The 27,566-nt window shown below is 49.4% G+C and overlaps 1 protein-coding gene across 3 annotated transcripts in view; it reads left to right on the top strand.

Moving 5' to 3' along the window:
• The window catches only part of SBNO2 (strawberry notch homolog 2), a 113,808-nt gene that overhangs the window by 74,388 nt on the left and 11,854 nt on the right, over positions 1-27,566 (top strand). For all 3 annotated transcript variants that reach the window (XM_079960441.1, XM_079960440.1, XM_079960442.1), the window contains 17 exons: positions 393-536; positions 997-1,114; positions 2,265-2,370; positions 3,476-3,629; positions 4,882-5,058; positions 6,357-6,454; positions 8,932-9,014; positions 11,807-11,995; positions 14,160-14,335; positions 15,373-15,504; positions 16,635-16,770; positions 18,483-18,595; positions 20,047-20,118; positions 21,346-21,454; positions 24,430-24,504; positions 25,781-25,924; positions 27,388-27,482. In XM_079960441.1, the coding sequence (XP_079816567.1) occupies positions 393-536; positions 997-1,114; positions 2,265-2,370; positions 3,476-3,629; positions 4,882-5,058; positions 6,357-6,454; positions 8,932-9,014; positions 11,807-11,995; positions 14,160-14,335; positions 15,373-15,504; positions 16,635-16,770; positions 18,483-18,595; positions 20,047-20,118; positions 21,346-21,454; positions 24,430-24,504; positions 25,781-25,924; positions 27,388-27,482 (2,121 nt within the window). The remainder of the gene's footprint in view (positions 1-392; positions 537-996; positions 1,115-2,264; positions 2,371-3,475; positions 3,630-4,881; positions 5,059-6,356; positions 6,455-8,931; positions 9,015-11,806; positions 11,996-14,159; positions 14,336-15,372; positions 15,505-16,634; positions 16,771-18,482; positions 18,596-20,046; positions 20,119-21,345; positions 21,455-24,429; positions 24,505-25,780; positions 25,925-27,387; positions 27,483-27,566) is intronic.

The following is a 27,566-nucleotide window of genomic DNA, read 5'->3' as shown; positions in this document are numbered from 1 at the left end:
GTTGCAGCGCTCATCTCGCATTATTGGCCGAGGGAGCCGGCGTACAGCTTCCGGGTCATGCAGGACTGAGCCGCTTCTGGCGAACCAGAGCAGCGCACGGAAACGCCATTTACCTATTTATCTACTTGCACTTTGATGTGCTTTCGAACTGCTAGGTGGGCAGGAGCAGGGACCGAGCAACAGGCGCTCACCCTGTCGCGGACTAGATCCTCAAACTATTTAGCTGATTATTATCAATAAAAAGTTTGTGAATGTTTATTCAAAACCTGCCAAGGAGTACAGTTCGCTTTATTGCGTCTTCAGATACTTGGTAAAGGGTTCCCATTCATCCTTAAAGTCACAGTTATCATTGTCCTGTAGCTTATATGCTCTTTCCCCCCTCCTGACTGTAGATTAAATACGGCGACACAGCTACCTCGGAAGGAGTCTTATTTGCCACTTACTCGGCCCTCATCGGCGAAAGCCAAGCCGGTGGCCAGCACAGGACCCGCTTGAAGCAGATTCTGGATTGGTGCAAGGAAGATTTCGATGGTGTTGTATCCTAAGAGAAATAAACCGAGCTCTGTGCATGTTCTTTGTGCACGCATGTCTTTCCGATGTTGCAATGCTCCATGCCTTCCTTTGCATATTTCCCTGCAGCCGGGGGGGGGGGGGCTTAAAATATCTGCCGCTGCATACTGTATTTTTCGCTCTATAAGACGCACCTAGTTTTAGAGGAGGAGAACAGGGGGAATTCTCTCCCTCTCTGCTCAGCGCCTCTCCAGCAAAGCGGGAGGAGAAATGGAAGGGGCTCGGTTTCTCCTCCCGCTTCGCTGAAGGGGCGCCTCTCCAGCGAAGCGAAGCCAGGAGAGCAAGAGGGATTGATCCCGCTTGCTCTCCTTGTTTCAAAAACTAGGTGCGTCTTGTGGTCTGGTGCGTCTTATACAGCGAAAAATACGGTAATTTGACTCGCTACTCGCATTCTCCCTACTATCCTTAACGGGTGCCCACTTCCAGATTGTGTTTGATGAATGCCACAAAGCCAAAAATGCCAGCTCTACTAAGATGGGCAAAGCAGTATTGGACCTGCAGAACAAGCTGCCTCTCGCAAGGGTGGTTTATGCCAGTGCCACAGGTGAGTTCTGGTTGGTGGTGAGGGGTGGCTGCTTTGAGAACCTATAAGTGAGGGGGGCAAGGTATGCCCATCATGGGTTGGTATCATGAGAGCGTGCCGGTCAGTAATCAGGCAACTCAAAGTCGGAGTTGACTCCCTCTCTCATAGCAAAAACACAACCTGCACAGACTTGGCTGAATGCTACGCCTAATGAGCAGAGCGGCTCCTTCCTTTCGGCGGCTGCTGGATCTTCCCAGGGCAAACATGTCTGTCCTCCAAATAAGGGGGCAGCAAATAATAATATAATAATAACAACTGAAACTTCCCTAAACAGGGCTGCCTTCAGATGTCTTCTAAAAGTCATGTAGTTGTTTATTTCCTTGACATCTGGTGGGAGGGCTTTCCACAGGGCAGGTGCCACTACTGAGAAGGCCCTCTGCCTGGTTCCCGGTAAATTCCCTTCTACAAGTGAGGGAACAATGGGGGTGGAAACGCTCCTTCAGGGATACTGGGCCATTTAAGGCTTGCAAGGTCAGCACCAACACTTTGAATTGTGCTCGGAAACGTACTGGGAGCCAATGTAGGGCTTTCAGGACCGGTGTTATATGGTCCTGGCAGCCACTCCCAGTCCCCAGTCTAGCTGCTGCATTCTGGATTAGTTGTAGTTTCCAGGTCATCTTCAAAGGGAGCCCCACAGAGAGCACATTGCAGTAGTCCAAGCGGGAGATAACCAGAGCATGGACCACTCAGGCAAGGCATTTTGTGGTCAGGGAGGGTCCCATCCTGCGTACCAGATGGAGCTGGTAGACAGCCGCCCTGGACACAGAATTGACCTGCGCCTCCATGGACTGCTGTGAGTCCAAAATGACTCCTAGGCTGCGCACCTGGTTCTTCAGGGGCACAGTTACCCCATTCAGGACCAGGGAGTCCTCCACACCTGCCCACCCCCCGTCCCCCCAAAACAATACTTTTGTCAGGATTCAACCTCAAAGTAAACAAGAGTCACAAGATTGCATGGGAAGAGTCAGCAGCGATGCCAAACATGCAAGCAGGAGAAAACAGGTGATTTGCAGAGGAAAGAAGGGAATTCGGTGGAGGGGTATTAGTGGTAGTGATTGGTCAGGTTGCACCAAACTTTTCCTGACCTTTAAGTATCTTGTGCTCTTGATAGGTGCCTCCGAGCCAAAGAACATGATTTACATGAGCCGGCTGGGTATTTGGGGAGAAGGGACCCCTTTCCGATCATTTGACGACTTCCTATCGGCCATCGAGAAGCGGTATGTTTGGGGAAGCGGTGGTGATTTTCCATCTCCTTCGTTTCTTCCCGTCACTGTGAGAATTTCGAATTATACAAGTGAACAGACTCACAGTTTTTAAACCCAACCTGAACTGCAGACCTGACATATTCCCCGCCTCCCTTACCAACAAAGTTATTTTGGTTTGTGGTTAGTTTGGCCGAGGACAAACTGTGTTTGGTTCAAGTGAAAATTTACGGAAGTTTAGATCAACCTGTGTGTTTTCTCAACCTAGGTAGTTGTCTCTATAAACCGTGGTTTACGTAACCACGATTTCTGGCTTGCATGTAGCAACAAGTTGCATTTAGTGGAAACCAGGAAGCACGTACGAAACTGCCTTCAAATCTCATTTTGCTTCAGGCTGTTTCGGGCTGCGGAGCGTTGTTCTCAAGGAGTAGTATTTCCTAGCCTCTTCCTTTTCCGCTGCACAATTATTTCAGTGAATTTTGCGAGCGTTTGCACACCCTCACTTGGAAAAAGTGGGTTACAAACTTATTCTTTAAATGTCCCTTTTACGAAGAGGCATGCAGTAAGTTCATTGATCCCCTACTGGTGAGGCTCGCCGACCTCCAGCAAAAGCAAAAATTTGACCTTTTGCTGTTAGGCAAAGACCAGAAGAAGACCTGGACAGTCGCCAGATTCTGTGTGCAAATCTGTAGACGCAGACCATCGCCCAACTCAAAATAGTCCGGCATGAAAATCCCCAAACCCTGTTCCATGGGTGACTCTGAGTCAACTCCCTGGGATAGTTTATTGTTGCACAGTGTGTCTAAATTCACTGCTGTACATTGTTTTAATTGTCTGTTTTACTGAATGTTTTTATTTGTTTTTAGTTTTTTTCTGTTTTAATTATCAGTTTTGTTTTTTATCCACTTAATATTCTATTCTCTGACTGCTGGCCTATGACTGTAATAAACTGATTGAATTGTGAAATTGAATTGTGGGTTACAAGCGATCGGAAGCAAACAAACATCACCTTTTGAGCCATGATGGTTTGATGGGCATGGACAGAGGCGGGCGGGTAGTCCTGTTCCGAAGTTCAGCCGTCTTCCCTCTTCCTCAACAACTGCTTTGGTCTCCCCTGCAGGGGCGTCGGTGCAATGGAGATTGTCGCCATGGACATGAAAGTGAGCGGGATGTACATCGCTCGGCAGCTCAGCTTTTCGGGGGTCACCTTCAGGATAGAGGAAATCCCACTGGACCCAGAGTATAAGCTTGTCTACAACAAGGCGGCTCAGCTGGTAAGCAGGGAGTTTACGCAAGGGTTAAAATTTCTGGAGCATTAAGTGCTTCCTGCAGCCAATCAGAAGCCGCGCCTTGGTACCACTGTACTTTTATTTTCCCCCAATTTTTTTTATTAGTTTTCACAATATTATAAACAAACAAACAAGCACACAAGACAAACAAACATAAATCATAGCCTTATTAAAAATTACACTTATTAATTTCGTTGAGTGACTTCCTCGCTTCCCCTTGGTTGAATTTCATTGCATATCTTTTTAACGGTTTTCCAAATCCCAATTTTTATGAAATTTAAATTAAACATTAACATCCTTAGATCTTCACCTTATGGAATTAAACATATTAATTCATCACTTAACATAAATAAAATCCTAAGCCCATTAAGTATCTGCAAGCTATTTTCAGTTAGTTTAACTTAACAAATTTAACTAAATAATCATTAAATTTATTCCACTCTTCCTGATACTCCTCCTCCTTCTGGTCTTTTTAGCTAACAAAATACGGACAGCAGTTGTAGCATACAAAAATAATTTAACATCTTTCTTGGGCAGTTCCAAACCTGTTATTCCAAGAAGAAAGGCCTCTAGTTTCTTTATAAATGTATATTTCAACATTTTTTTCAATTCATTATAAATCTTTTCCCAGAAGTCTTTCACGTTGGGACAAGTCCACCACATATGATAAAAGGTTCCTTCCTTTTCTTTACATTTCCAACATATATTGTCACAATTATGATATACAGTGGTGGCCCGCAAGACGAATGCCTCGCAAGATGAAAAACCCGCTAGACAAAAGGGTTTTCCGTTTTTCAAGACGCTTCGCAAGACGAATTTCCCTATGGGCTTGCTTCGCAAGACGAAAACGTCTTGCGAGTCTTTTCCCTTTCCCCCCCTTTTTCTAAGCCGCTAAGCTGCTAATAGCTGCTAAGCCGCTAATAGCGCTAATCCACTAAGCCGCTAATAGGGATGCTTCGCAAGACGAAAAAACCGCTAGACGAAGAGACTCGCAGAACGGATTATTTTCGTCTTGCGAGGCACCACTGTATCTTTGCTAATTTTGCAGGCGTCAAATACCATCTATACATCATTTTCATTATATTTTCCTTTAACAAAGTACATGCGGTGAACTTGACCCCTTTCTTCCACAATCTTTCCCAATCCTCAAACGTTATATTATGTACCACTGTACTTTAAATGGTAAAACAGAAAAATTAATTTCCCTTTCTCTCTCTCTCTTTTTCTCTCTCTCTAGTGGGCAGAAGCCCTGGGGGTTTTCCAGAAAGCTGCCGACCTGATAGGCTTAGAGTCCCGGAAGTCTTTGTGGGGTCAGTTCTGGTCCGCCCACCAGCGCTTCTTCAAGTACCTCTGCATTGCGGCAAAGGTCCGGCGTCTCGTCGAATTGGCGAAGGAGGAACTGAGCAAGGGCAAGGTGAGACAGAGAGAGAATTTCCCGAAAGTCTTCGATGAGCTGGATGTTTTCTGGAGGTGCTGAGAGATCACACCTCCTAAAGAAACTATTGTTTGTCGCCCAACATTAACGCTGCCGGGTATTTTTGACGATAACCGGTTTTATATGATCCTGGAAGCTCAAATAGTAATTGCAACTCGGCCGAAAATTTGACCCTTGGTACCACTCATTCTGGAGGGTATTTGTAATGGAAGAAAATGCTCATCATTTGAGATTTTGACCAGGGCTAGAACCTCCAGACCCTTTTAATATGGTTTGGCATTTTTTTGTTGCATATAAAGCAGAGGCATCGTTTTTAAGACGACCCAAGCTAGGTCAAGTTAGAACTAGACTTGACAATCAGATAATTTCGATATTCTATAATTGGGCTTTGTTATTTTGATCCACACACAACAGTATTATTATTACTTAATTGAATTTTTATACCTCCCGTCATCCAAGGATCACAGTATAAAACCACAAAAATACCTAGCATAGTAACAAACAAAAGCAATGCAGTTGTACCTCGGCTCTTGAACGCCTTGGTACTCGTACGTTTTGGCTCCCAAACGCCAAAAATCCAGAAGTGAGTGTTCCAGTTTGCAAATGTTTTTTTCGGAAACCGAACGTCTGACGCAGCTTCCGCTTGAGTGCAGGAAGCTCCTGCAGCCAATTGGAAACCGCACCTCGGTTTTGGAACAGTTTAGGAAGTTGAACGTACTCCCGGAACGGATTAAGTTCAAGAACCAAGGAACCACTGTACTTCGTTCCACTTGTCATCTTTTAGTTTTCATCTGTTGCTGTAACTGTTTTCTCTGTTATATGTGAAATGAGATTCAGGCAACCCCCATTTATGTGGGGGTTACATTCGGAGGCACCATGCATATACAGGAAATATGCGTATATCGGGGGGTGCCATTGACAAAGCCTGAAAACGCCTGCTAAACCTCTGGAAACCATTGAAAACCCCTTTTTAAAAAATAAACCAAACTCCACCACAATAGCAGCCTCCAAAACTCCTTGCTAAAACTCCCAACTCTCAAAGTTTGGTGCAAAGGCTCGTGAAATTGCACTCGCAAAGGATTCTGGGATTGCGCTAGCCGCTCTTTTTGCACCATTTTGGGGGCTGCTTTTGTGTGTGTGTGTGTGTGTGTGTGTGTGTGTGTGTGTCCTCCTTTTAAGTGCCGCTTCCGGGTTTGTGAACGTCTGTAAACGGGGAGCTGAGCCGTATGGAATCTTTACCAAACAAACCCTCTCCCGGTTCCTCCCCCCTTTCGCAGTGCGTCGTGATCGGCCTGCAGTCGACAGGCGAGGCCCGAACCCGGGAGGTCCTGGACGAGAGCGAGGGGCAGCTGACCTGCTTCGTATCTGCTGCCGAGTGAGTTTGTGCGCATACGGGGAAGGAGGGCCTGTTTCTCGCCACGGCCTCTCAGAACCCAGCATTTTGGAGGCTGGGCGCTGCCCCGCCCCTGAGCTCTCTCAACTGGGCTGGGCTTTGCCCCCGTGCAATGAAGCGGGGCCTTCTCGGTGGTGGTGCCCTCCCATCCGATGTCAAGGAAATGAGTAACTATACAACCTTTAGAAGACATCTGAAGACAGCCCTGCACAGGGGAAGCTTTTTAGGGTCAAATATTCTTTTATATATGTTGGAAGCATCGGGATGCGGGTGGCGCTGTGGGTTAAACCACAGAGCCTAGGACTTGCTGATCAGAAGGTCTGCGGTTCGAATCCCCGTGATGGGGTGAGCTCCTGTTGCTCGGTCCCTGCTCCTGCCCACCTAGCAGTTCGAAAGCACCACAAAGTGCAAGTAGATAAATAGGTACTGCTCCGGCGGGAAAGTAAACGGTGTTTCCGTGCACTGCTCTGGTTCTCCAGAAGCGGCTTAGTCCTGCTGGCCACATGACCCGGAAGCTGTATGCCGGCTCCCTCAGCCAGTAAAGCGAGATGAGTGCTGCAACCCCAGAGTTGGCCACGACTGGACCAAATGGTCAGGGGTGCCTTTAACTTTACTTTTATATGTTGGAAGCTTCCCAGAGTGGCTGGGGGCAACCCAGTCAGATGGGCGGGGTACAAATAATGAAATAATAATTATTATTGTTGTTATTATTATTATTGTTATTATTATAAAACAGTGGCAGCGCTTAATAAGAATATCTGCTGGGGCCGCATGCGATATGCCTGCCCCGAGGTTTTCACTGTCGGTTCTAACCCTTTCCTCTTTCCTAACCCCCATCTCCCCTTTATAAATGAATGCTGGCTGGGTTCTGCTTCGACATTATCATTTGGGGGGTGGGGAATGTTTGTTCCCATCCAAGCTCATACGCTCACTACCGGTCTCGCTGACCAGCATTCATGTCCCGGGAGCGGGGCGGGGCAGCGTTGGGTGAGATTGGGGCAAGGTGCGTACCCATAGAAGCCGCTCTTTTGCCCCTATTTGCATCAAGTGACCCCCCCCCTCATTTGTCCATGCATCCTTCCTTACTTTTTCCATCTCCCCCTCCCTGATTTAATTTTTTTACCCTATCCACGTGTCAAGTCTCTCGCCCTTTTGGGTATACTTGGTCACACAAACGCAGACTTGTTTTTCTCAGAACGTAAGTGTGGCGCTTTGGGTTAAACCACAGAGCCTAGGAATTGCCGATCAAAAGGTCGGCGGTTCGAATCCCCGTGACGGGGTGAGCTCCCATTGCTCGGTCCCTGCTCCTGCCAACCTAGCAGTTTGAAAGCACGTCAAAGTGCAAGTAGATAAATAGGTACCGCTCCGGCGGGAAGGTAAACGGTGTTTCCGTGCACTGCTCTGGTTTGCCAGAAGTGGCTTAGTCATGCTGGCCGCATGACCTGGACGCTGTACGCCGGCTCCCTCGGCCAGTAAAGCGAGATGAGTGCCGCAACCCCAGAGTCGGCCATGACTGGACCTAATGGTCAGGGGTCCCTTTACCCTTACCTTTTTATTTACAATGGAGAGCCCCAAGGCTCATGTCTGGCTCAGTCGCTAGCAGAATCCGGGAGTGGTCTTTTTTTGTACCTCCCCCAACATAAAAATTTTGTCACCCCTAACCGTTTCTGCCCCTCCCTGCGCTTCAGATTGCTGCGCAGGATCGGTGATGGCAAGGGCGTGCTTTCCGCCTCTCTGGAGCGGCGTTAAGGCTCTCACTAGCATCCTCTGGTCCTTGCACCTCTTCTCCACTGGAGGTGGAACGTTCCCCCTCTCCGGAGGAGGAACTGCTTCGCAAGATTTTCGGAGGCTCCCTGTAACACAACTGCCCTTCTATTTCTCGCCTCTAAGCCGATGGCATTTCCCTGACTGTAAGGAAAGGGCGGGTTCAGAAAAAAATATACAAATCAGATTTTTATTTGCAATCTGGTGTGCGGAAATTTCATGGCCCAGGCTGCTTTCCGTCAGCCACACTCACTGCCTGCCCCCCAACCCCAATATCTCTCCTCCCTCTCTGCTCCCCAAACCCAGTATGACTCCTAAGCTCCAACTACTGGCACTACCTCTCCTTCCAAAGGCAGCATTCCGATTTGCTAGCAAACTTGCTTAAATCCCTCCACTGCCCGGCCTTCATATTAGAACTCCCGAACATTCTGTGATGTCACACCAGCTCAACCAATGGGCTGTCAGAAAGAAGCCAAGCGGCGGGATGCTTGTAGCCGCACTTCCAATCCCGAACAGGTTGTTTTTTTTGGGGTTGTTTGGGTGTTTGTTTTGCTTTCGCGTTTCGTTCAGTCTCTGTGTCCTTCCCCTTTGGTTTACCCTCTTTTCATTTTTAAAATAAATAAATACAGTCAGCGACGGTTCGGCTCCTCCTGGCCGTTAAGAGTAAAATCTCTGCATCTCCCGACTTTTTTCAGAGGCGTCTTCCTCTCCCTAATTAAGAAGCACTTTCCTTCAACCAAACGAAAAAGAGAGAGAGGAACTGGCATTAAGAGAAAACGTAAGACCCCCGGCGCTCTCCCCTCCCCTCCCGAAACCTCATCCCCTCTCCCCCCACGCCCTCCTTGCAGTGCAGTCGCAATTTGCGGTGCCCCCCCATTTCTTCCCTCACCCCATCGCCAGCCTCCACTCGTGGTCTTTCACCACCCCATCTCCCTTTTCTTTCTATTGCTTTCTGTTTATTTATTTCTACAGTGGTACCTCAGTTCTCAAACTTAATCCTTTCCGGAAGTCCGTTCCGAAACCAAAGCATTTCAAAACCAAGGCGCGCTTTCCCATAGACTGATCCGCCAAATGGATTGATCCATTCCAGACTTTTGAAAACAACCCCTAAAACAGCAATTTAACGTGAATTTTGCTTTCTAACGAGATCATTGATCCATAAAATGAAAGCAGTAATCAATGTCCTGCACTATAAAATAAATAAGACAGCATTATAGATGATGAAGTAAAAAATAAAAAATCCTTTTACCTGCACTGATGATAGTCATTGTTTGGATTATCCATTTCTGCAGTCACACAATCAAACAATCAATCAGTAGCTGAACTGGGTTCCATGCAGTCACAGAAACAAATGAACCGAAAAAGCCTCAAAAACAAAAACGCAAAATAAACAGCAAATACAAAAGCACCAAACTTAATCCGTTCCAGAAGTCCGTTTGACTTCCGAAATGTTTAAAAACGGCTTCTGATTGGTGCAGGCGTCCCAGAAACAATAGCCAACAGCCGAATCGGACGCTCTGCTTCCAAAAAAAAGTTTGAAAACCAGAACACTTATTTCCGGGTTTTCAGCGTTTGGGAGCCAAGGCGTTTGAGAACCAAGGCACCACTGTATTTATCTTTCCTACTCCTTTGCAACAGGGACTCGCAGGCATGTGGTTAATTGCCCTGGTGGTCGTGGACTTAGAATATAGCCTCCTCCCTCCCTCCTCCTCTTCCTCCACCACCTCCTAAATGGATTTATTTTATTCATTTTTTGGAATCAAGTTGGCTTCCATCCAGCGCGCACACACACACACACACACACAGGTATTTGCCCTAGGTGTCTCTAAACGTGTGCAGAGGAGGGCAAACCAAAATGATCAAGGGTCTGGAAGCCAAGCCTGATGAGGAGCGGTCGAAGGAGCTGGGCACGTTTAGCCTGGGGAAGAGGAGACTGAGAGGAGATAGGATAGCCACCTTCAAATATCCGAAGTGGGGAGCAAGCTTGCTTTCTGCAGCTCCAGAGGGCTGGCGGACCCAAATGACGAGAGATTCTGACTCAGCTTCAGGAAGAACTTTCTGGCAGTAAAAGCCCATTCAGCGGTAGATGGAACTCCCTCAGAAGGTGTCGGTCTCCGCTTCGCTGAAGGTTTTGGAAGAGAGTTCGGATGGTCTCCTGCCATAGATTCTTTCAACTTTGATGCCTGCATTGCAGGGAATTGGACTGCATTGCAGGGAGTTGGGGTACCTGCATTGAAACGTATAATTTTAGAGCTGGAAGATACCACAAGCGTCATCTTCCAAGAGCCTGCAATGCCGGAATCTCAACTACATAGCTGTCAACCGTCCCTTATTTGGCGGGACAGTCCCTTATCCCAGCGCCGTGTCCCGCTGCTGTCCCTTATTGATGATGTCCCTTAATTTTCCCGGGTTTCAAAGGAAGCAGCTCCTCTCCCTCCCTCCCTCTCTGCCATCCAGGGAGGAGGGAGGCTCCAACTGTGTTGCTTGGCTCCCAATAAGGAGTCTAAGAACGACGGGGGTGGAGCTTGCATGCCTTGTGCCAATCAAATCAGCCGCCTTGCCTGGGGACCCGCCTTTGCTCAGCGCTTCCCAGCGGAGAGGTGACGGTGGTTTTCCTTGCTGCATCCCCTTTGCCGGGTTGCTGCGCTGTGGGAACCACCGCTTGAGGCTTCGCTTGGCTGCTGGATGGGCTTTCTGCCTTTGGCTCGGAGGGGCTCAGAAGTCGAACATACCTGTGCCCGGAAAATCCCTTATTTTGGCTGCCGATCCCTTATTTTTGAGGCTGCTGGCCCCTTATTTTCAAATCTGTAAGTTGACAGCTATGCTCAACTAAAGCATCCCTGACCGATGGCCCTCCAACCTCTGCTTACAAACCTCCAAGGATGGAGAGTCCACAACCTTACGAGGGAGACCATTCCACTGGATTGCATGGAGTTGGACTTTTTGGCGATCCCTTCCAACTCTTACAATTCTAAACCTGTCCTCAGCTTCTCATTTTCAAAACGCCCCTTTTAGCTTTTAAAATTCTAAATTAACAAAGCACCACCTAGGCTGAGTTATTATTGGGGCGCTTGTAAGCATTTTCAAGGCGCGTGACAGTCCGACAGCATTCACTTCCCCAAAAGAAAAGGGGGGGGGAATGATTCAAGGCCCAGGCGTGCTGGAGGTGCAGAACGAAAGCAGTTGACGTCCAAATTTTTCTCCTTGTGATTTCTGGGGCGCTGGCTCTCTTCCTTTCTCTCCTCTCCTGTTCTCCGCCTGTCCTTAAGGCCTCATTTTCACCCAGGCGGTCGGCCTGTCGCTCGTGTTTTTGAATGGGAGGGTGGGACCCAACCGACCCAACCCGCAGAATTCCCTGCATGTAGAAAAGCAGGGTGAAAAGGCAACAGTCCTGACATGCTAGATGTTTCCATGCGGGGATTCTTTTGCATGGAGCTGTAGTGGGAACTGGGCTTTCCTTCCTCCTTTCCAATAGCCCCTTCCCTCCCTTCCGTCCGCCCCGAGGCTCCCCTCTCTCTCTAAGCGGCCTCCCCCACTCACTTTCCTGCTGTGCCCCACCTTTTATTCCAGGGAAGCAGAAGGGCCGCGGGGCCAAGTTCCCCAAAAGTTGCGACCTCACCAGCAGCAGCGTCATCAAGATCAGCTCCGACAGCAGCTCCGATTCCGAAGGAGGGATGGAGAGCGATTTCAACTCGTCCCCGGAGTCCCTGTTCGAAAACGATGACGTGATCTTCAACGGCTACGCTTGCGACGATCGGGGTGAGGGATTGTTTGGGCTTTCTTATTGCCATTGTTAATTGCTGTCATCTTTCATCGCACCCAGTGCCAGCCCTGCTCAGAGCAGACTCGCGGACCAGAGTCGCCCACGGGGTGCGATCCACAACGGTTGCGTTGCACAGTTTGGAAAAGATTAAAGTGAATTTTCACAGAGGATAATAAGAATAAGAATAATTTTTATTTATACCCTGCCCTCCCTAGCCAAGGCCGGGCTCAGGGCGGCTAACAAGCAATAATAAAAACAAGTTGAATGAATACAACCTAAAAACAAGATTAAAATACAACATTAAAATATTGAAACAGTAAAATATTAAAATGCAGCCTCATCACAGGAGGAGAAGGAAAAGAAAAAAGAAAGAGGGAGGGAATCAAATTGGCTCCAAGCCAAAGACCAGGCGGAACAACTCTGTCTTACAGGCCCTGCGGAAAGAAATCAGATCCTGCAGGGCCCTGGTCTCATGAGGCAGAGCGTTCCACCAGGCGGGAGCCAGTGTTGAAAAGGCCCTGGCTCTGGTTGAGGCTAATCTAACTTCCTTAGGGCCCGGGACCACTAGGGTGTCGCTATTTATGGACCTTGAGGCTCTCTGTGGGGCATACCGAGAGATGATATTTGATATGTATGACTACTGAAAGAAACTTTGCCACGGCCACTGTGATATCATTAGACTTGTCATCCAGAAGATATTTAGTATAGTAGGCTTCAGATTTACCCGGCCGTTAGAAGTCAACCCAGAACTGGCCCTACTAAACATCTTCCAAGACAATAATGCACACTTACATCACAAAGCTACTTTTCTCCTTCATGCAGGAAGTTTCCATAAGAAGTTTCCGATCCTTAGCAAACGTCAGCAGTGGTTTTTTCCTCCAATCCCTGCCCCCTTGCATAGCTGTCAAACGTTCCTTATTTGGCGGGACAGTCCCTTATCCCAGCGCCGTGTCCCGCTGCTGTCCCTTATTGATGATGTCCCTTAAATTTCCTGGGTTTCAAAGGAAGCAGCTCCTCTCCCTCCCTCTCTGCCAGCCAGGGAGGAGGGAGGCTCCAACTGGGTTGCTTGGCTGCGTTGCTCACCCCATAAGGAGTCTGAGAACGACTGGGGGGTGGAGCTTGCATGCCTTGTGCCGATCAAATCGGCCGCGTTGCCTGGGGACTCGCCTTTGCTCAGCACTTCCCAGCGGAGAGGTGACGGTGGTTTTCCTTGCTGCATCCCCTTTGCCGGGTTGCTGCGCTGTGGGAACCACCGCTTGAGGCTTTGTTTGGCTGCTGGCTGGGCTTTCTGCCTTTGGCTCGGAGGGGCTCAGAAGTTGAACATACCTGTGTTCGGAAAATCCCTTATTTTGGCTGCTGATCCCTTATTTTTGAGGCTGCTGGTCGCTTCTTTTCGAATCTGTAAGTTGACAGCTATGCCCCCTTGTAAAAGGAAGCCCACAGTTTAACTCTGAGCTGCGTGCAGAAATCCTTCCTCCCCCTGCCATCCTAAATACAGTGGTCCCTCGCAAGACGAAATTAATTCGTTCCGCAAGTTTTTTCTTCTTGCGAGTTTTTCGTCTTGCGAAGCACGGTTTCCCATAGGAATGCATTGAAAATCAATCAATGCGTTCCTATGGAGACCGTCCGGGGACAGAGGGGAAGGCGCGCGCCTTCCCCTCTGTCCCTGGACCTGTTTAAAGCAAGGGGTGGCGGGGAGAAGATTGCTTCTCCCCGTTGCCTGCCCCACAATCTCCGGGGACAGAGGGGAAGGCGCGCGGCGGACCTGTCCCCGGACCTGTTTTAAAGCAAGGGAAGGGGCAGCGGGGAGAATCGCTTCTCCCCATTGCCGCCCCTTGGTTCAAAAGAGGTCCGGGGAGAGAGGGGAAGGCGCGTGCGCCTTTCCCTCTGTCCCCGGAGATTGCGGGGCTGGCAACGGGGAGAAGCAATCTTCTCCCCACCGCCCCTTGCTTCATTTTGCGAAGCAAGCCCATAGGGAGATGCGTCTTGCGAAGCGGCTAAGAAAACGAAAAACTCCTTCGTCTAGCGAGTTTTTTGTCTTCTGAGGTGTTCGTCTTGCGGGGCGCCACTGTACTCCCAACGGTTTCTCATCCTTGGGCATCCCCACGAGTTCTAGCATTAGGAGAGAGGCAGAAACAAACTTCTTCTCTCTCTGCGCAGGCAATGCCTCTTTGCAGAACTCCCAGAAAGAGCTGTACGGCACCGTCATGCTGGAGAACGTCGAGAAGATGAAACAGGACCTCCTGGCCAAGGCGGAGGCACTGGGCAAAGAACTACCTCTCAACACCTTGGACGAACTGATCGATCACTTTGGGGGCCCGGAGCACGTGGCAGAGGTGGGTGGCAGCAGGCCCACGACGGCGATAATAATGATAATGATGTTGGGCCGGTGTCTTGCCTCGGTAATGGGCTAGATGAGAGTCAACAGACTGAAGCTCAATCCAGATTAGACTGAGGCTCTGTTAGTGGGGGGTTCCTTAGACCAGATGGCTTGCTCTTGGTGGGGTCACACTTCCTCTGAAGGAGCAGGTTTGCAGCTTGGGATTCCTCCTGGATCCTTTGCTGTCGCTCGAGACTCAGGTGGCCTCAGTGGCCCAGAGCGCCTTCCATCAGCTTCAACTGGTGGCCCAACTATGTCCCTTTCTGGACTGGGATGTCCTGTTGTCCAGGCTCTGGTAACCTCAAGGTTAGATTACTGCAGTGTGTTCTACATGGGGCTGCCTCTGGAGACGGTTCAGAAACTTCAGCCGGTGCAGAATCCAGCGCTCAGAATTCAGACAAGACGGTTTAAGCATATTGTGCCGATCCTGGTCCAACTGCACTGGCTGCCGATGAGTTTCCGGCCCAATTCAAAGTGCTGATTTTGGCCTATAAAGCCTTAAATGGCTCAGGACCGCAATACCTCAAGGACCGCCTCTTCCCATATGAACCCACCCGGACCCTGAGATCATCTTCCGAGGCCCTCCTTCGCGTGCCTCCTCCTCGAGAGCTCCAGAGGGTGGCAACACAAGAACGGGGCCTTCCCTGCAGTGGCTCCCCATCTGTGGAACACTCTCCCTAGGGAGGTTCGCCTGGCGCCTTCATTATACACTTTTAGGCGCCAGGCAAAAACGTTCCTTTTTAACCAGGCCTTTGGTTGATCTGATCCGATTTACATCGTGTGCCCTTTTAAAATGTTTTTTTTGGGGGGGGCTATTGGGTTATTGTCTTGATTGTGTATTTTGTGGTTTTATATCTTGATTTTGTGCACTGCCCTGAGACCCCCGGGTATAGGGCGATATATAAATTCAATAATAATAATAATAATAATTAATAATAATAATGGCCTCCCAGGTATAACAGCCTTTTCTTTTCTGTCCACTCGCTCACACAGATGACCGGCCGCAAAGGGCGCCTGGTGCGGCGGCCGGACGGCTCCGTCGTCTTCGAGTCGCGAGCCGAGCAATGCCTTTCCATCGACCACGTGAACCTCAAGGAGAAGGAGCGCTTCATGAATGGAGACAAAGTGAGCGCCAGGCAGGGCTTGGAGGGGGAAAGCAGGGTGCCGGGACGGGGAGGGGGGGGCGAGGGCAGTGGAGAGATGAGCCCAGAGGGCTGAGGCTGCAGTGCTCCCCCTCTAGGAGGGAACCCAATGAAGACAACTTGCCCTTGCTGTGAGCAACCACCCCAAAAAATACACCAGAGGCATCACACATTTTGGGGGGCTTGGACTCTTGTCTGGAAGCCAGCCCTCGCCTCTCCAACTCCACTTGGGCTTGCTCAGAAAGCGAGGACTTGGTGAGGGAAGCACAGAGCCTCAGCTGGCGAGATGGCAGTCAGCTTGGTTGGAGTGTGTGGTTCTGATAATACCAAGGTCGCAGGTTCGATCCCCTTGTGGGGCAGCTGCATATTCCAGCATTGCCAGGGGTTTTACTAGATCAGGGCCCAGCAAGCTCTACAGTTCTATGGGAAGACACGGGTGGCGCTGTGGTGTAAACCCCTGAGTCTCTTGGGCTTGCCGATCGGAAGGTCGGCGGTTCGAATCCCCGCAATGACGGGGTGAGCTCCCGTTGCTCTGTCCCAGCTCCTGCCAACCTAGCAGTTCGAGAGCACGCCAGTGCAAGTAGATAAATAGGTACCGCTGCGGCGGGAAGGTAAACGGCGTTTCCGTGCACTCTGGTTTCCGTCACGGTGTCCCGTTGTGCCAGAAGCGGTTTAGTCCTGCTGGCCACATAACCTGGAAAGCTGACTGTGGACAAATGTCGGCTCCCTCGGCCTGAAAGTGAGATGAGCGCCGCAACCCCAGAGTCGGCCATGACTGGACCTAATGGTCAGGGGTCCCTTTATCTTTTTTCCCCCTAGCTTGTACAGTGGTACCTCCGGTTACATATGCTTCAGGTCACATACGCTTCAGGTTACATATGCTTTAGGTTACAGATTCCGCTAACCCAGAAATAGTACCTCGGGTTAAGAACTTTGCTTCAGGATGAGAACAGAAATTGTGCTCTGGCGGCGTGGCGGCAGCAGGCGGCCTCATTAGCTAAAGTGGTGCTTCAGGTTAAGAACGGACCTCTGGAACGAATTAAGTACTTAACCCGAGGTACCACTGTACTTATACTCACATCTCACCGGTCTCTCCCTCTCTTTGTCCCCCAGCTCGTAGCAATAATATCCGAGGCCTCCAGCTCAGGGATTTCTCTCCAAGCAGACAGACGGGTAAAGAATCAGAAGAGGCGTGTCCATATGACGTTAGAGCTGCCTTGGAGCGCTGATCGAGCCATCCAGCAGTTTGGTGAGCACAAAGCACGGCACAGATGCCCGAGAAAGCTCGTCTCTCGTTTCAATGCTTCTCCAATCTGAAACAACCGCTGGTGGTGGTTTTGTGCAGTGGCAAAGTGAGCTCCCTAGGGTGCAAGACCCTGCTCTCAACCTCGCTGATGGGGTCCAAAGGAAAGCAGAGCAAAATGTTTGGCACCAGCTTGGCAGCAGGTGGCACTGTGGGTCAAACCACAAAGCCTAGGGCTTGCCGATCAGAAGGTCGGTGGTTCGAATCCCCGCAATGACGGGGTGAGCTCCCGTTGCTCAGTCCCTGCTCCTGCCAACCTAGCAGTTCGAAAGCACATCAAAGTGCTAGTAGATAAATAGGTACAGCTCCCGCGGGAAGGTAAACGGCGTTTCCGTGCGCTGCTCTGGTTCGCCAGAAGCGGCTTAGTCCTGCTGGACACATGACCCGGAAGCTGGACGCCGGCTCCCTCGGCCAGTAAAGCGAGATGAGCGCCGCAACCCCAGAGTCGGCCATGACTGGACCTAATGGTCAGGGGTCCATTTACCTTTACCTTAATGGCTGGCAGTCCCTGCTCAGCATCTCTGGATCAGGGGCTGCTGAGCAGTAATAATAAGCAGGACAGTGAGTAACTCGCCATTGCCGTGTCCCTCCAGCCCTCATTTGCCATTGCTTAACTAGGACTTGCCGATCAGAAAGTCGGCGGTTCGAATCCCCGCAATGACGGGGTGAGCTCCCGTTGCTCGGTCCCTGCTCCTGCCAACCTAGCAGTTCGAAAGCACGTCAAAGTGCAAGTAGATAAATAGGTACCACTCCGGCGGGAAGGTAAGCGGCATTTCCGTTGGCTGCTCTGGTTCGCCAGAAGCGGCTTGGTCCTGCTGGCCACGTGACCCGGAAGCTGTACGCCGGCTCCCTCGGCCAATAAAGCGAGATGAGCGCCGCAACCCCAGAAGTCGGCCACGACTGGACCTAATGGTCAGGGGTCCCTTTACCTTTATCTGGTAGCTGGAGTTGCTGGACTCAGTTGGACAAGATGCCATCCACCTGCCTTAGGAACTCTGCTCCAGATTTGTGAAGGGTTTACTCCTGAGCCTTCTCTTGTAGATATCCCACAGTGCAGCGGAGGTTTAGGATCAGAGCTTTCCTTCTCCTAGTTGGGCTCCCTTCCTAGGTGGGCGAGCCCCACCTGCCCCTCACCAACATGGGCAGATAGGATCTTGGTAAAAAGCTCATCTCTTAATCCTCTAACAATGGAACAAAGGTGCCCTGTGTTCAGAAGAAAAAGAAATGCTTCCTTCAAAAATCACTTGATTACATGGGAAATACAGTGGTACCTTGGTTCTCGAACGGCTTGGCTCCCAAACAAATCAGCTCCCGAACACCTCAAAGCGTTCCGGTTTGCGGACGTTTTTTGGAAGCCGAACGTCTCCTGCGGCTTCTGATTGAGGGCAGCCAATCGGAAGCCGCGCCTTGGTTTCTGAATGGTGTCGGGGGTCGGACGGGCTCTCGGAACGGATTTTGAGAACCAAGGTACCACTCTAGTGGATAGAGCTCAGATTCCCCGCTTGGCCAGAAAGCTCACTGTATGTTTTGCACCACAGGCTCTGCCTTCTCCGGCTGCGTCCAGTTGGGTCGGTCCGGGTGTTACATGGCTGGCTGCCCCACCCCTCTCTGTAGGGGGCTTTGAGAGCTAATCTTCCCTGTTTGGGCTTTCCTTCCAGGTCGGACGCACCGCTCCAACCAGGTTTCTGCTCCGGAATACATCTTCCTCATCTCCGAACTGGCCGGCGAGAGACGGTTCGCTTCCATTGTGGCCAAACGCCTGGAGAGCCTTGTAAGTCTTGGTTACAGATAGGTAGCCGTGTTGGTCTGCCATAGTTAAAACAAAATAAAAAAATTCCTTCCAGTAGCACCTTAAAGACCAACTAAGTTAGTTCTTGGTATGAGCTTTCGTGTGCATGCACACTTCTTCAGATACACTGAAACAGAAGTCACCAGACCCTTCTATATAGTGAGAAGGTGGGGAGGGGTATTACTCAGAAGGGTGGTGGGATTGGGTGATTGGCAGATAGCTGTGATGAGCCTGTTGGCGACTCTTAACGACTGCAATAGGTCTTACAGGAAAAAGCAAGGGGTGAGAAGGTGAAAAATGGCTTTGTCATGTATAATGAGATAAGAATCCAATGTCTTTGTTCAGACCAGGTCTCTCCATGGTTTTAAGTTTGGTGATAAGTTGCAATTCAGCAGCTTCTCTTTCCTGGTGACTTCTGTTTCAGTGTATCTGAAGAAGTGTGCATGCACACGAAAGCTCATACCAAGAACTAACTTAGTTGGTCTTTAAGGTGCTACTGGAAGGAATTTTTTTATTTTGTTGTAAGTCTTGGTTTGCCCCTTCCACGGAAGGGTTCCTGGGTCTGTCCACCCCCTCTGGCCCCATGTCTTTGAACCAGGAAAGACCTACCATATTTTTTGCTCTGTAAGACTCACTTTTCCCCTCCTAAAAAGTAAGGGGAAATGTGTGTGCGTCTTATGGAGCGAATGCAGGCTGCGCAGCTATCCCAGAAGCCAGAACAGCAAGAGGGATTGCTGCTTTCACTGCACAGCGATCCCTCTTGCTGTTCTGGCTTCTGAGATTCAGAATATTTTTTTTTCTTGTTTTCCTCCTCCAAAAACTAGGTGCGTCTTGTGGTCTGGTGCGTCTTATAGAGCGAAAAATACGGTACATAGTGTGGGGGGGGGCAGGCCCCTCTCCTGCCCTTGGAAATCTCTCCAGGGCACAGCTCTTTCCAGCTGTAAGCGTTTCTGCCGAGCTGGAATGTGAGCCTCTTCTTTCCTTGGATGGGAAAGGCAATGGTGAAATTTACATTTCCTTCCCCGCCCTCTTTTGTCTCTGGCTGTAATGCGGCCCTCGGAAGGGAACACGGCCCTTGTGGCTAAGAGAATGACCCACTTTGGGAGGTACCCCAGTTCAGGTCCTGTCTCAGTGACAAATTCACTGAAGCAACCTCACAGCCATGTTGCCCTGGTCTCTTCCCTTTTCTGCACTGCTGGGTGTGTGTGTGTGTGTGTGTGTGTGTGTGTGTTGGGGGATAAGACATTCGTGAAAGTTAACAGAGAAAACGTAAAGGGCCGGATCCAGGGTTTGAGGGGACCCTGGTGGGCATACCTGGCAGCGGTTGGCAGCAGCAGCACTCCAGGTATGTACGAGAAGGTGGGACCGCCAGGCTACTGCAACATATTCAACGTATTTCCTTTCCTTTTCTCTCTCTCTTCCCTTCTCAATAGGGTGCCTTAACTCATGGAGACAGGAGAGCGACCGAATCGAGAGATCTCAGCAAGTACAACTTTGAGAATAAGGTGAGGGGCAAGTTGAGAAAGAAGTAAAAAATTGGGGGCAGGGGCGCTGGTCCAAGAGAATCTCTTGTGCCACCATAAAGCAGCCTTCACCAACCCGGAAGCTCTCCCAGATGTTTTTGCCAATGGCTGCCGTCAGCTGCACTGCAGAGGGTTGGGCTAGATGACCGCAGGAGGTCCCGCCCAACTTTACGATTCTGTGCTTTTTTGGAAGTCACCATGTTGGCAGAGGCTCCCTTTAAAGACTAAAGGAGGAATTTTACATGACACCATTACAGAGGGAACGTGCGTTTAACCTAACCCAGATGCCCCGAAAGTTGAGCCGACTTTAATCTGTTTTAGCATTTTAGCTCGTGTGTGTTTTAAAGCACGGCTGTGCAGTTTTTCTACATTTCATTGTTTTATCTTTTCCTAAACCGCTTTGCAGTTTGTTTGTTTTTCAAATTTAAAAAAACAAATGAAATAGTAAATAACCCACCTCCTAGAAGTTATCAGCAGGCGACAGCAGCCTCGCCCCAGGAAGCAGCTTTTACCGGCTGACTAAAATGAATACAGTGGTACCTTGGTTCTCAAACTTAATCCGTTCCAGAAGTCCGTTCCAAAACCAAAGCGTTCCAAAACCAAGGCACGCTTTCCCATAGAAAGTGATGCAAAACGGATTAATCCGTTTCAGACTTTTAAAAACAACCCCTAAAACAGCAATTTGACATGAATTTTACTATCAAACGAGACCGTTGATCCATAACATGAAAGCAATAAACAATGGACTGCAGTCACGCAATCAATCGATCAGTAGCTGAACTGGGTTCCACGCAGTCACAAAAACAAAACAAAAAGGAGCTGCAAAAGCAAAAAACGCAAAATAAATAGCAAAAATAGACAGACCTCAGCGTAACACTCAAATCGGAAGCATAACACTCAAAACGGAGCATGTTCGGCTTCCAAAAAAAAGTTTGCAAACCGGAACACTTCCGGGTTTGCCATGTTTGGGTTCCAAGTGGTTTGAGTTCCAAGGTGTTCGAGAACCAAGGCTGTACTAAATAGAGCAATACTACATATGAATGATCAAATAGCGCACAATGGAATTACAGTTTTCCTTGCGGTAGAATCTTGATTTGCTGGGCTGCAAAGCGTTTAATTTCTTTATTTTGATGGGGCAAAGGGGGGGTGGGTTTGTACCCCAACGCCTGCGCAGGACCTGATCCTTTTCGCCCTCCTTCCCCTCCCCAGTACGGGTCCCGAGCCCTCGTCAAGGTCCTTCACACCATCAACAACCAGACGGAGAACAAAGTCCCCGTGCCCAAGGGGTACCCGAGGGAAGACGCGGCTTTCTTCCACGGTAAGGAAGCTGGAGACAAGAATGCAGGTTGGGCATAAAGGGAAACGGTTCAGCTGGTGCGGTTAAGGGAGTGAGCCGCAAGTAGGGATGTTCTGCCACTTCAAAACCCCTTCCTCCTGGGACAGAGGAGCTGTTGTGGACCGGCTAGACACAAAGGAATGCTGGGAGGAATCAGCTGGGGGACCCCACCAGGGAAGAAGGCTCAGAGCCCGGGGATTGGCGGTGGGACGATCATGAGTGATCAGAGGGAGAAGATCGGCAGGAGGAATGTGGGAATGTTCAGGGTGGCAGGAGAGGATTGTTGTTGTTGTTGAGTCGTTTAGTCGTTTCCGCCTCTTCGTGACCCCCTGGACCAGAGCACGCCAGGTCCTCCTGTCTTCCACTGCCTCCCGCAGTTTGGTCAAACTCATGTTCGTAGCTTTGAGAACACTGTCCCACCATCTCGTCCTCTGCCGTCCCCTTCTCCTTGCGCCCTCCATCTTTCCCAGCATCAGGGTCTTTTCCAGGGAGTCTTCTCTTCTCTTGAGGTGGCCAAAGTCTTGGAGCCTAAGCTTCAGGATCTGTCCTTCCAGTGAGCACTCAGGGCTGATTTCCTTCAGAATGGAGAGGTTTGATCTTCTTGCAGTCCATGGGACTCTCAAGAGTCTCCTCCAGCACCAGAATTCAAAAGCATCAATTCTTCGGTGATCAGCCTTCTTTATGGTCCAGCTCTCACTTCCATACATCACTACTGGGAAAAGCTTTAACTATACGGACCTTTGTTGGCAAGGTGACGTCTCTACTTTTTAAGATGCTGTCCAGGTTTGTCATTGCTTTTCTCCCAAGAAACAGGGGTCTTTTAATTTCGTGGCTGCTGTCACCATCTGCAGTGATCATTGAGCACAAGAAAGTAAAATCTCTCACTGCCTCCATTTCCCCCCTTCTATTTGCCAGAAGGTAATATATTGTTTATTAATATCCTTCCTAACTTGCGCTAGCAAGTTCCTTTGCTTAGCAGAGTTTACATTCCCCTTTTTACACGCACAGCAGACAGCTGGCTGCAGGCTCGTGTGAGCCTCTCACTATAATACACAATTCAGTCTGTCTTAGATTGAATTGTAAGTTCCTGGTAAGTTCCTTGAATCCCTCTTGAAATAATAAAGACGCCACAATCTTAGGTAAAGGGACCCCTGACCATTAGGTCCTGTCGTGGCCGACTCTGAGGTTGCGGCGCTCATCTCACTTTATTGGCCGAGGGAGCCGGCGTCCAGCTTCCGGGTCATGTGGCCAGCAGGACTAAGCCGAACCAGACTTCTGGCGAACCAGAGCAGCGCACGGAAACGCTGTTTACTTTCCCACCGGAGCGGGACCTATTTATCTACTTGCACTTTGACGTGCTTTCGAACTGCCAGTGCCGAAGCGAGCACGCCACAATCTTACTCAAAGTCAATAAAAGAAGTTGACTCACGATCAGGCAGAGCACAGTGTGATCCCTGAAGGCAGGCAGTTTCAAACATATACCAACAGGTTTACCCCATAAGGGAGATTTACCTTGTGACTGCAGGCTAGCACACTGCAGTTCACGGGACGAAAGGAAGATGGGAAAGAGGAACGAGAGAGGTGTGCTGTGTGACTCGTCCTTTTGTTACCTGGACAGGTGAGGCCACGCCCACCTTCTATCACATGCAAAAGGAAGGATGCTCCAGCCAGGAGGAACAAAGATGTTGCAACTGGCTGGACCAAACATTCCTTCGCATGTCTTCTCTAGCATTGCAAGGAATGCTGTACTTGACTGCTCGCTGTGGATTACGTCCCACAAGGAGGTGTCAGAAGCGGAAGAGGTGACAGTGCTTAGTGAGTGGGGAGAATTGGTGGCAGAGAGCAGTCCAGAATCGGAGGCAGAAGCAAAGGCAGGAGAGGGGGGAGACCCAAGAGGCAGAGAGGAGTCAGACGGGTGAAGAGTCCTGGGTGTCTCAAGCTCCTCTCTGGTCTCCCAGAACATGCAGAGGAGTGAAGAGGACAGAGCAGAGAGAGACAAGACGACGGAGCCTCAGGTTGCTGGGGGAGGACCCAGCAGGAGGAGTTTTTGAGAGCAGTGGGAAGGCGGGGACTTGCCTCACTGGGGCAAGACCTACTGGGAAGGGTCGCCGCAACCGCCAGCACTGGGCTTTTTCTTTTTTTTCTTTTTTTTGCTTTTCTTGTTAAAATAATTTAGCATTAATACACATATATACAAGCATACAAACATACATTTCATACAATCCTTAAGAGTGTTCAAACATACCTACACTCAACCCCACAGATACAGTGGTGCCTCGCAAGACGAAAATAATCCGTTCCGCGAGTCTCTTCGTCTAGCGGTTTTTTCGTCTTGCGAAGCATCCCGATTAGCGGATTAGCGCTATTAGCGGCTATTAGCGGCTTAGAAGAAGGGGGGGAAAGGGAAAAAACTCGCAAGACTCACAAGACGTTTTCATCTTGCGAAGCAAGCCCATAGGGAAATTCGTCTTGCGAAGCGCCTCGAAAAACGGAAAACCCTTTCGTCTAGCGGGTTTTTCGTCTTGCGAGGCGTTCGTCTTGCGGGGCACCACTGTAATTCCTTTTCCTATCACCATCCACCCCCCCACCCCACCTTTGTGTTAGACTTCCAATCTACTCAATTGCAATTTCTTTCCACTTCTATTACTTTCTTTAACACACCTTTAACCTAATTTCATACTACTTTTTCTATTACACATTGTTATCCATCTTCTTTAGTATTTCAGTATTTGAAATGGATCTTGTTTATTCTAATAGGAGTTCTGATTTTTCGATATGGTTTTGCAAGGTGTTTAAAAGATACTGGGCTTTTTCATTTTTGTGACTTGGAACCAGTGGGTTTTTTGAAAGTGCAGTCGAGCAAGTGGTCTGCATTTGGGGCATTTGGGACTTCAGATTTATTTCCTTCTGCTTGCAAGCCAATAAGAGGGTTAACGCTGCTCTCTACTCCCCGCCAGAAATGAAGCTCAGTCTCCTCTCGGTCGGGATCGGCTGCAAAGAGATGCGGTATGGCTACGTGGCGGTGGAAAAAGGTAGGCTTCTGGCTGCGAGGGATTTCTCAGCTGTGGTTGCTGCGTTTGTGGGGGGTTAGACTAGATGACCCTTGGGGTCCCTTCCGACTCTTAGGGACTCAGCTACGATAGAAAAAACAAACAAACAGCATTTTAGATGCATTATGAAATTGCAACACCAGGTGGCGCTGTGGTCAAGCAGAGGTTACTCTGAAAGACAGAGCGAATGCGCGAAGCCCCCTACATTCACAAACTAGGTTTCCTTTTGAGGCGTCGCAGCACACTGTCTCAGATCCGCTTCTTCTCCAGAAAAACAACCTTCCCGTGCGGTTTATTGTCGCCACACACGAAGCCTTTTGTCCTGTCGTCTTCCCTTTGTGCTTGCATCTGAAAGTATATTGAACCCCAGTACGGAAGTGTGTTTTCCGTGGCCTCAGCCCCCAGACCTCCCTGCTTCATGCCTGCTTTTTGCAAAGCAGGTCCACCAAGCCAGTTCTCCGAAGGGCTGTGTGTATGTGTGTGAGAGAGAAAGACGGCTTTTCGTTTCCCTTACCTTTCCCGCCCCAACCTGGCCACAGTGATCCATGCGTCAGTCACCTCCAGGCTAGACTACTGTAATTGGCTCTACGCGGGGCTGCCCTTGAAGCTGTCCCAGAAACTCCAGCGGGTGCAGAATGCTGCAGCGAGGCTCCTCACGGGGTCTCTGCCATGGGAGCATATTCACCCAGTGCTTTTCCAGCTGCACTGGTTCCCGGTGGAGTACAGGGTCAGATTTAAGGTGCCGCTTTTGACTTTTAAAGCCCTTCACAGCCTAGGACCCTCGTACCTATAGGACTGCCTCTCCCGGTATGCCCTACGGAGGACCTTAAGGTCCATATATAGCAACACCCTAGTGGTCCCGGGCCCTAAGGAAGTTAGATTAGCCTCAACCAGAGCCAGGGCCTTCTCAGTGATGGCTCCAGCCTGGTGGAACACTCTGTCTCATGAGACCAGGACCCTGTGGGATCTGATTTCTTTCCGCAGGGCCTGTAAGACAGTTGTTCCACCTGGCCTTTGGCTTAGAATCAGTTTGATTCCCTCCCCCTCTTTCTTCTTCCTTTCTCCTCCTATGAAGAGATTGCTCCCTAATTGTTTTAATGTTGTATCTTAATCTTTTAAATTGTATTTTAATCAACTTGTTTTTATTATTGGTTGTTAGCCGTCCTGAGCCCTGTCTTGGCTGGGGAGGGCGGGGTATAAATAAAAAAAATTATTATTATTATTATTATTATTATTATTATTATTATTATTTCCACAGATTGCTCCATTAGCAAGTTCCTGAACCGCATCCTGGGTTTGGAAGTCCACAAGCAGAACCTCCTTTTCCAGTACTTCAGCGACACTTTCGACTACCTAATCGAGAGGGACAAGAAGGACGGCAAATATGACATGGGAATTCTGGGTAAGCACCCTCCAATTGAGGTCACCCCCCCCCCCCAATAAAACCCTATGCTCCATAACAGGATTTCTGAGGTCCCAGATCTCTGCTCCCAGTTTAGCCTTTACCTCCGTCAATTAAGCTCTACTGGACTGGGTGAATGTCCTGTACAGTGGTACCTCGGGTTACAGACACTTCAGGTTACAGACGCTTCAGGTTACAGACTCCTCTAACCAAGAAATAGTACCTCAGGTTCTGTTTGATAATGTGTAGTTTGATATGCCTAATAAAGGATATTATTTTTTTTATTAGTACCTCAGGTTAAGAACTTTGCTTCAGGATGAGAACAGAAATCGCACAGCGGCAGCAGAAGGCCCCATTAGCTAAAGTGTTAAGAATAGTTTCAGGTTAAGAACGGACCTCCGGAACGAATTAAGTTCTAAACCCAAGGTATCACTGTATCTTGGTAAAAGGGACGCAGTTGGCGCTGTGGTCTAAACCACTGAGCCTCTTGGGCTTGCCGATCAGAAGGTCGGCGGTTCGAATCCCCGCGACGTAGTGAGCTCCCGTTGCTCTGTCCCAGCTCCTGCCAACCTTGCAGTTCAAAAGCACGCTATTGCAAGTAGATCAATAGGTACCACTGCGGCGGGAAGGTAAATGGCGTTTCCGTGCGCTCTGGTTTCCGTCACAGTGTCCCGTTGCGCCATAAGCGGTTTAGTCCTGCCGGCCACAGGACCTGGAAAGCTGTCTGCGGACAAAGGCCGGCTCCCTCGGCCTGAAAGCGAGATGAGCGCCACAACCCCAGGGGTCCTTTACAAACAACACCAGAGGCCCAACTGCGGTCCTGTCTCTTTCCCGAAAGCTTGTAAGAATTAGCAGTACGCAGCAACCTCTTGCTGCTGTGGATTAAATTTCCACAGCCTTCTCCCACCCAGCCTAAGCCCTGAGGTCAGGTACAGCCATCTACCCTTGTCTTTTGTTGACTTAATAATAATAATAATAATAATAACGTGTTTCCCCAGCTACTCTGGGCGGCTTGCAACATATATAATATGTTACACATAATAGTATGGAGAAATGTTGAGTGTTATAAGGAAACCAGTCGAGTGAGGAGGAGGAATTGTGGATATACAGCTGCAAATAGAACATTTTAAGTGCATTATACAAACCTGGCACTAGATGGCGCTTGCGAGCTAATGGCAAACCCAATATATTTTTCAAAACCATTTTTAAGAAAAAGCATTTTTACAGCGTTTCTTTAAAAATATGTGTAGATTGTGCCTGTAATGATGAGAGGGGCAGTGTGCTTTGTGCAAGGGGTGAGGGAGGGGCGTCTTTCTCAGTTTCTACACAGCCATTTCCAGCTGCTGGCAGGGGCGGCGGGCAGCGTTAGACGGTAAACTCTCCCCGTGGCGTGACATGGCAGGGGAGCGGATTCTGTCCATCGCAGGCCTTTCTAAACCTTCCCCTCTTTCTCTCCCTGCCAGACCTGGCCCCCGGCATCGACGAGATCTACGAAGAGAGTAAGGAGGTTTTCCTGACCCCAGGGCACCCCCAGGACGGGCAGGTGGTCTTCTACAAGGTAAGAATGCGGGAGAGAAAATTTCCATCTTTGTAAATCCTCTGGAAAAACAATCTCTCAAAGGACCTGTTGATGGCATTTTAC

The sequence above is a fragment of the Podarcis cretensis genome (assembly GCF_951804945.1).
Source record: "Podarcis cretensis genome assembly, chromosome: 18".
In the NCBI taxonomy this organism is placed as follows: Eukaryota; Metazoa; Chordata; class Lepidosauria; order Squamata; family Lacertidae; genus Podarcis; species Podarcis cretensis.
Note: the sequence above shows the minus strand (reverse complement) of the source record. Positions and strands in the feature narration are given on the sequence as shown.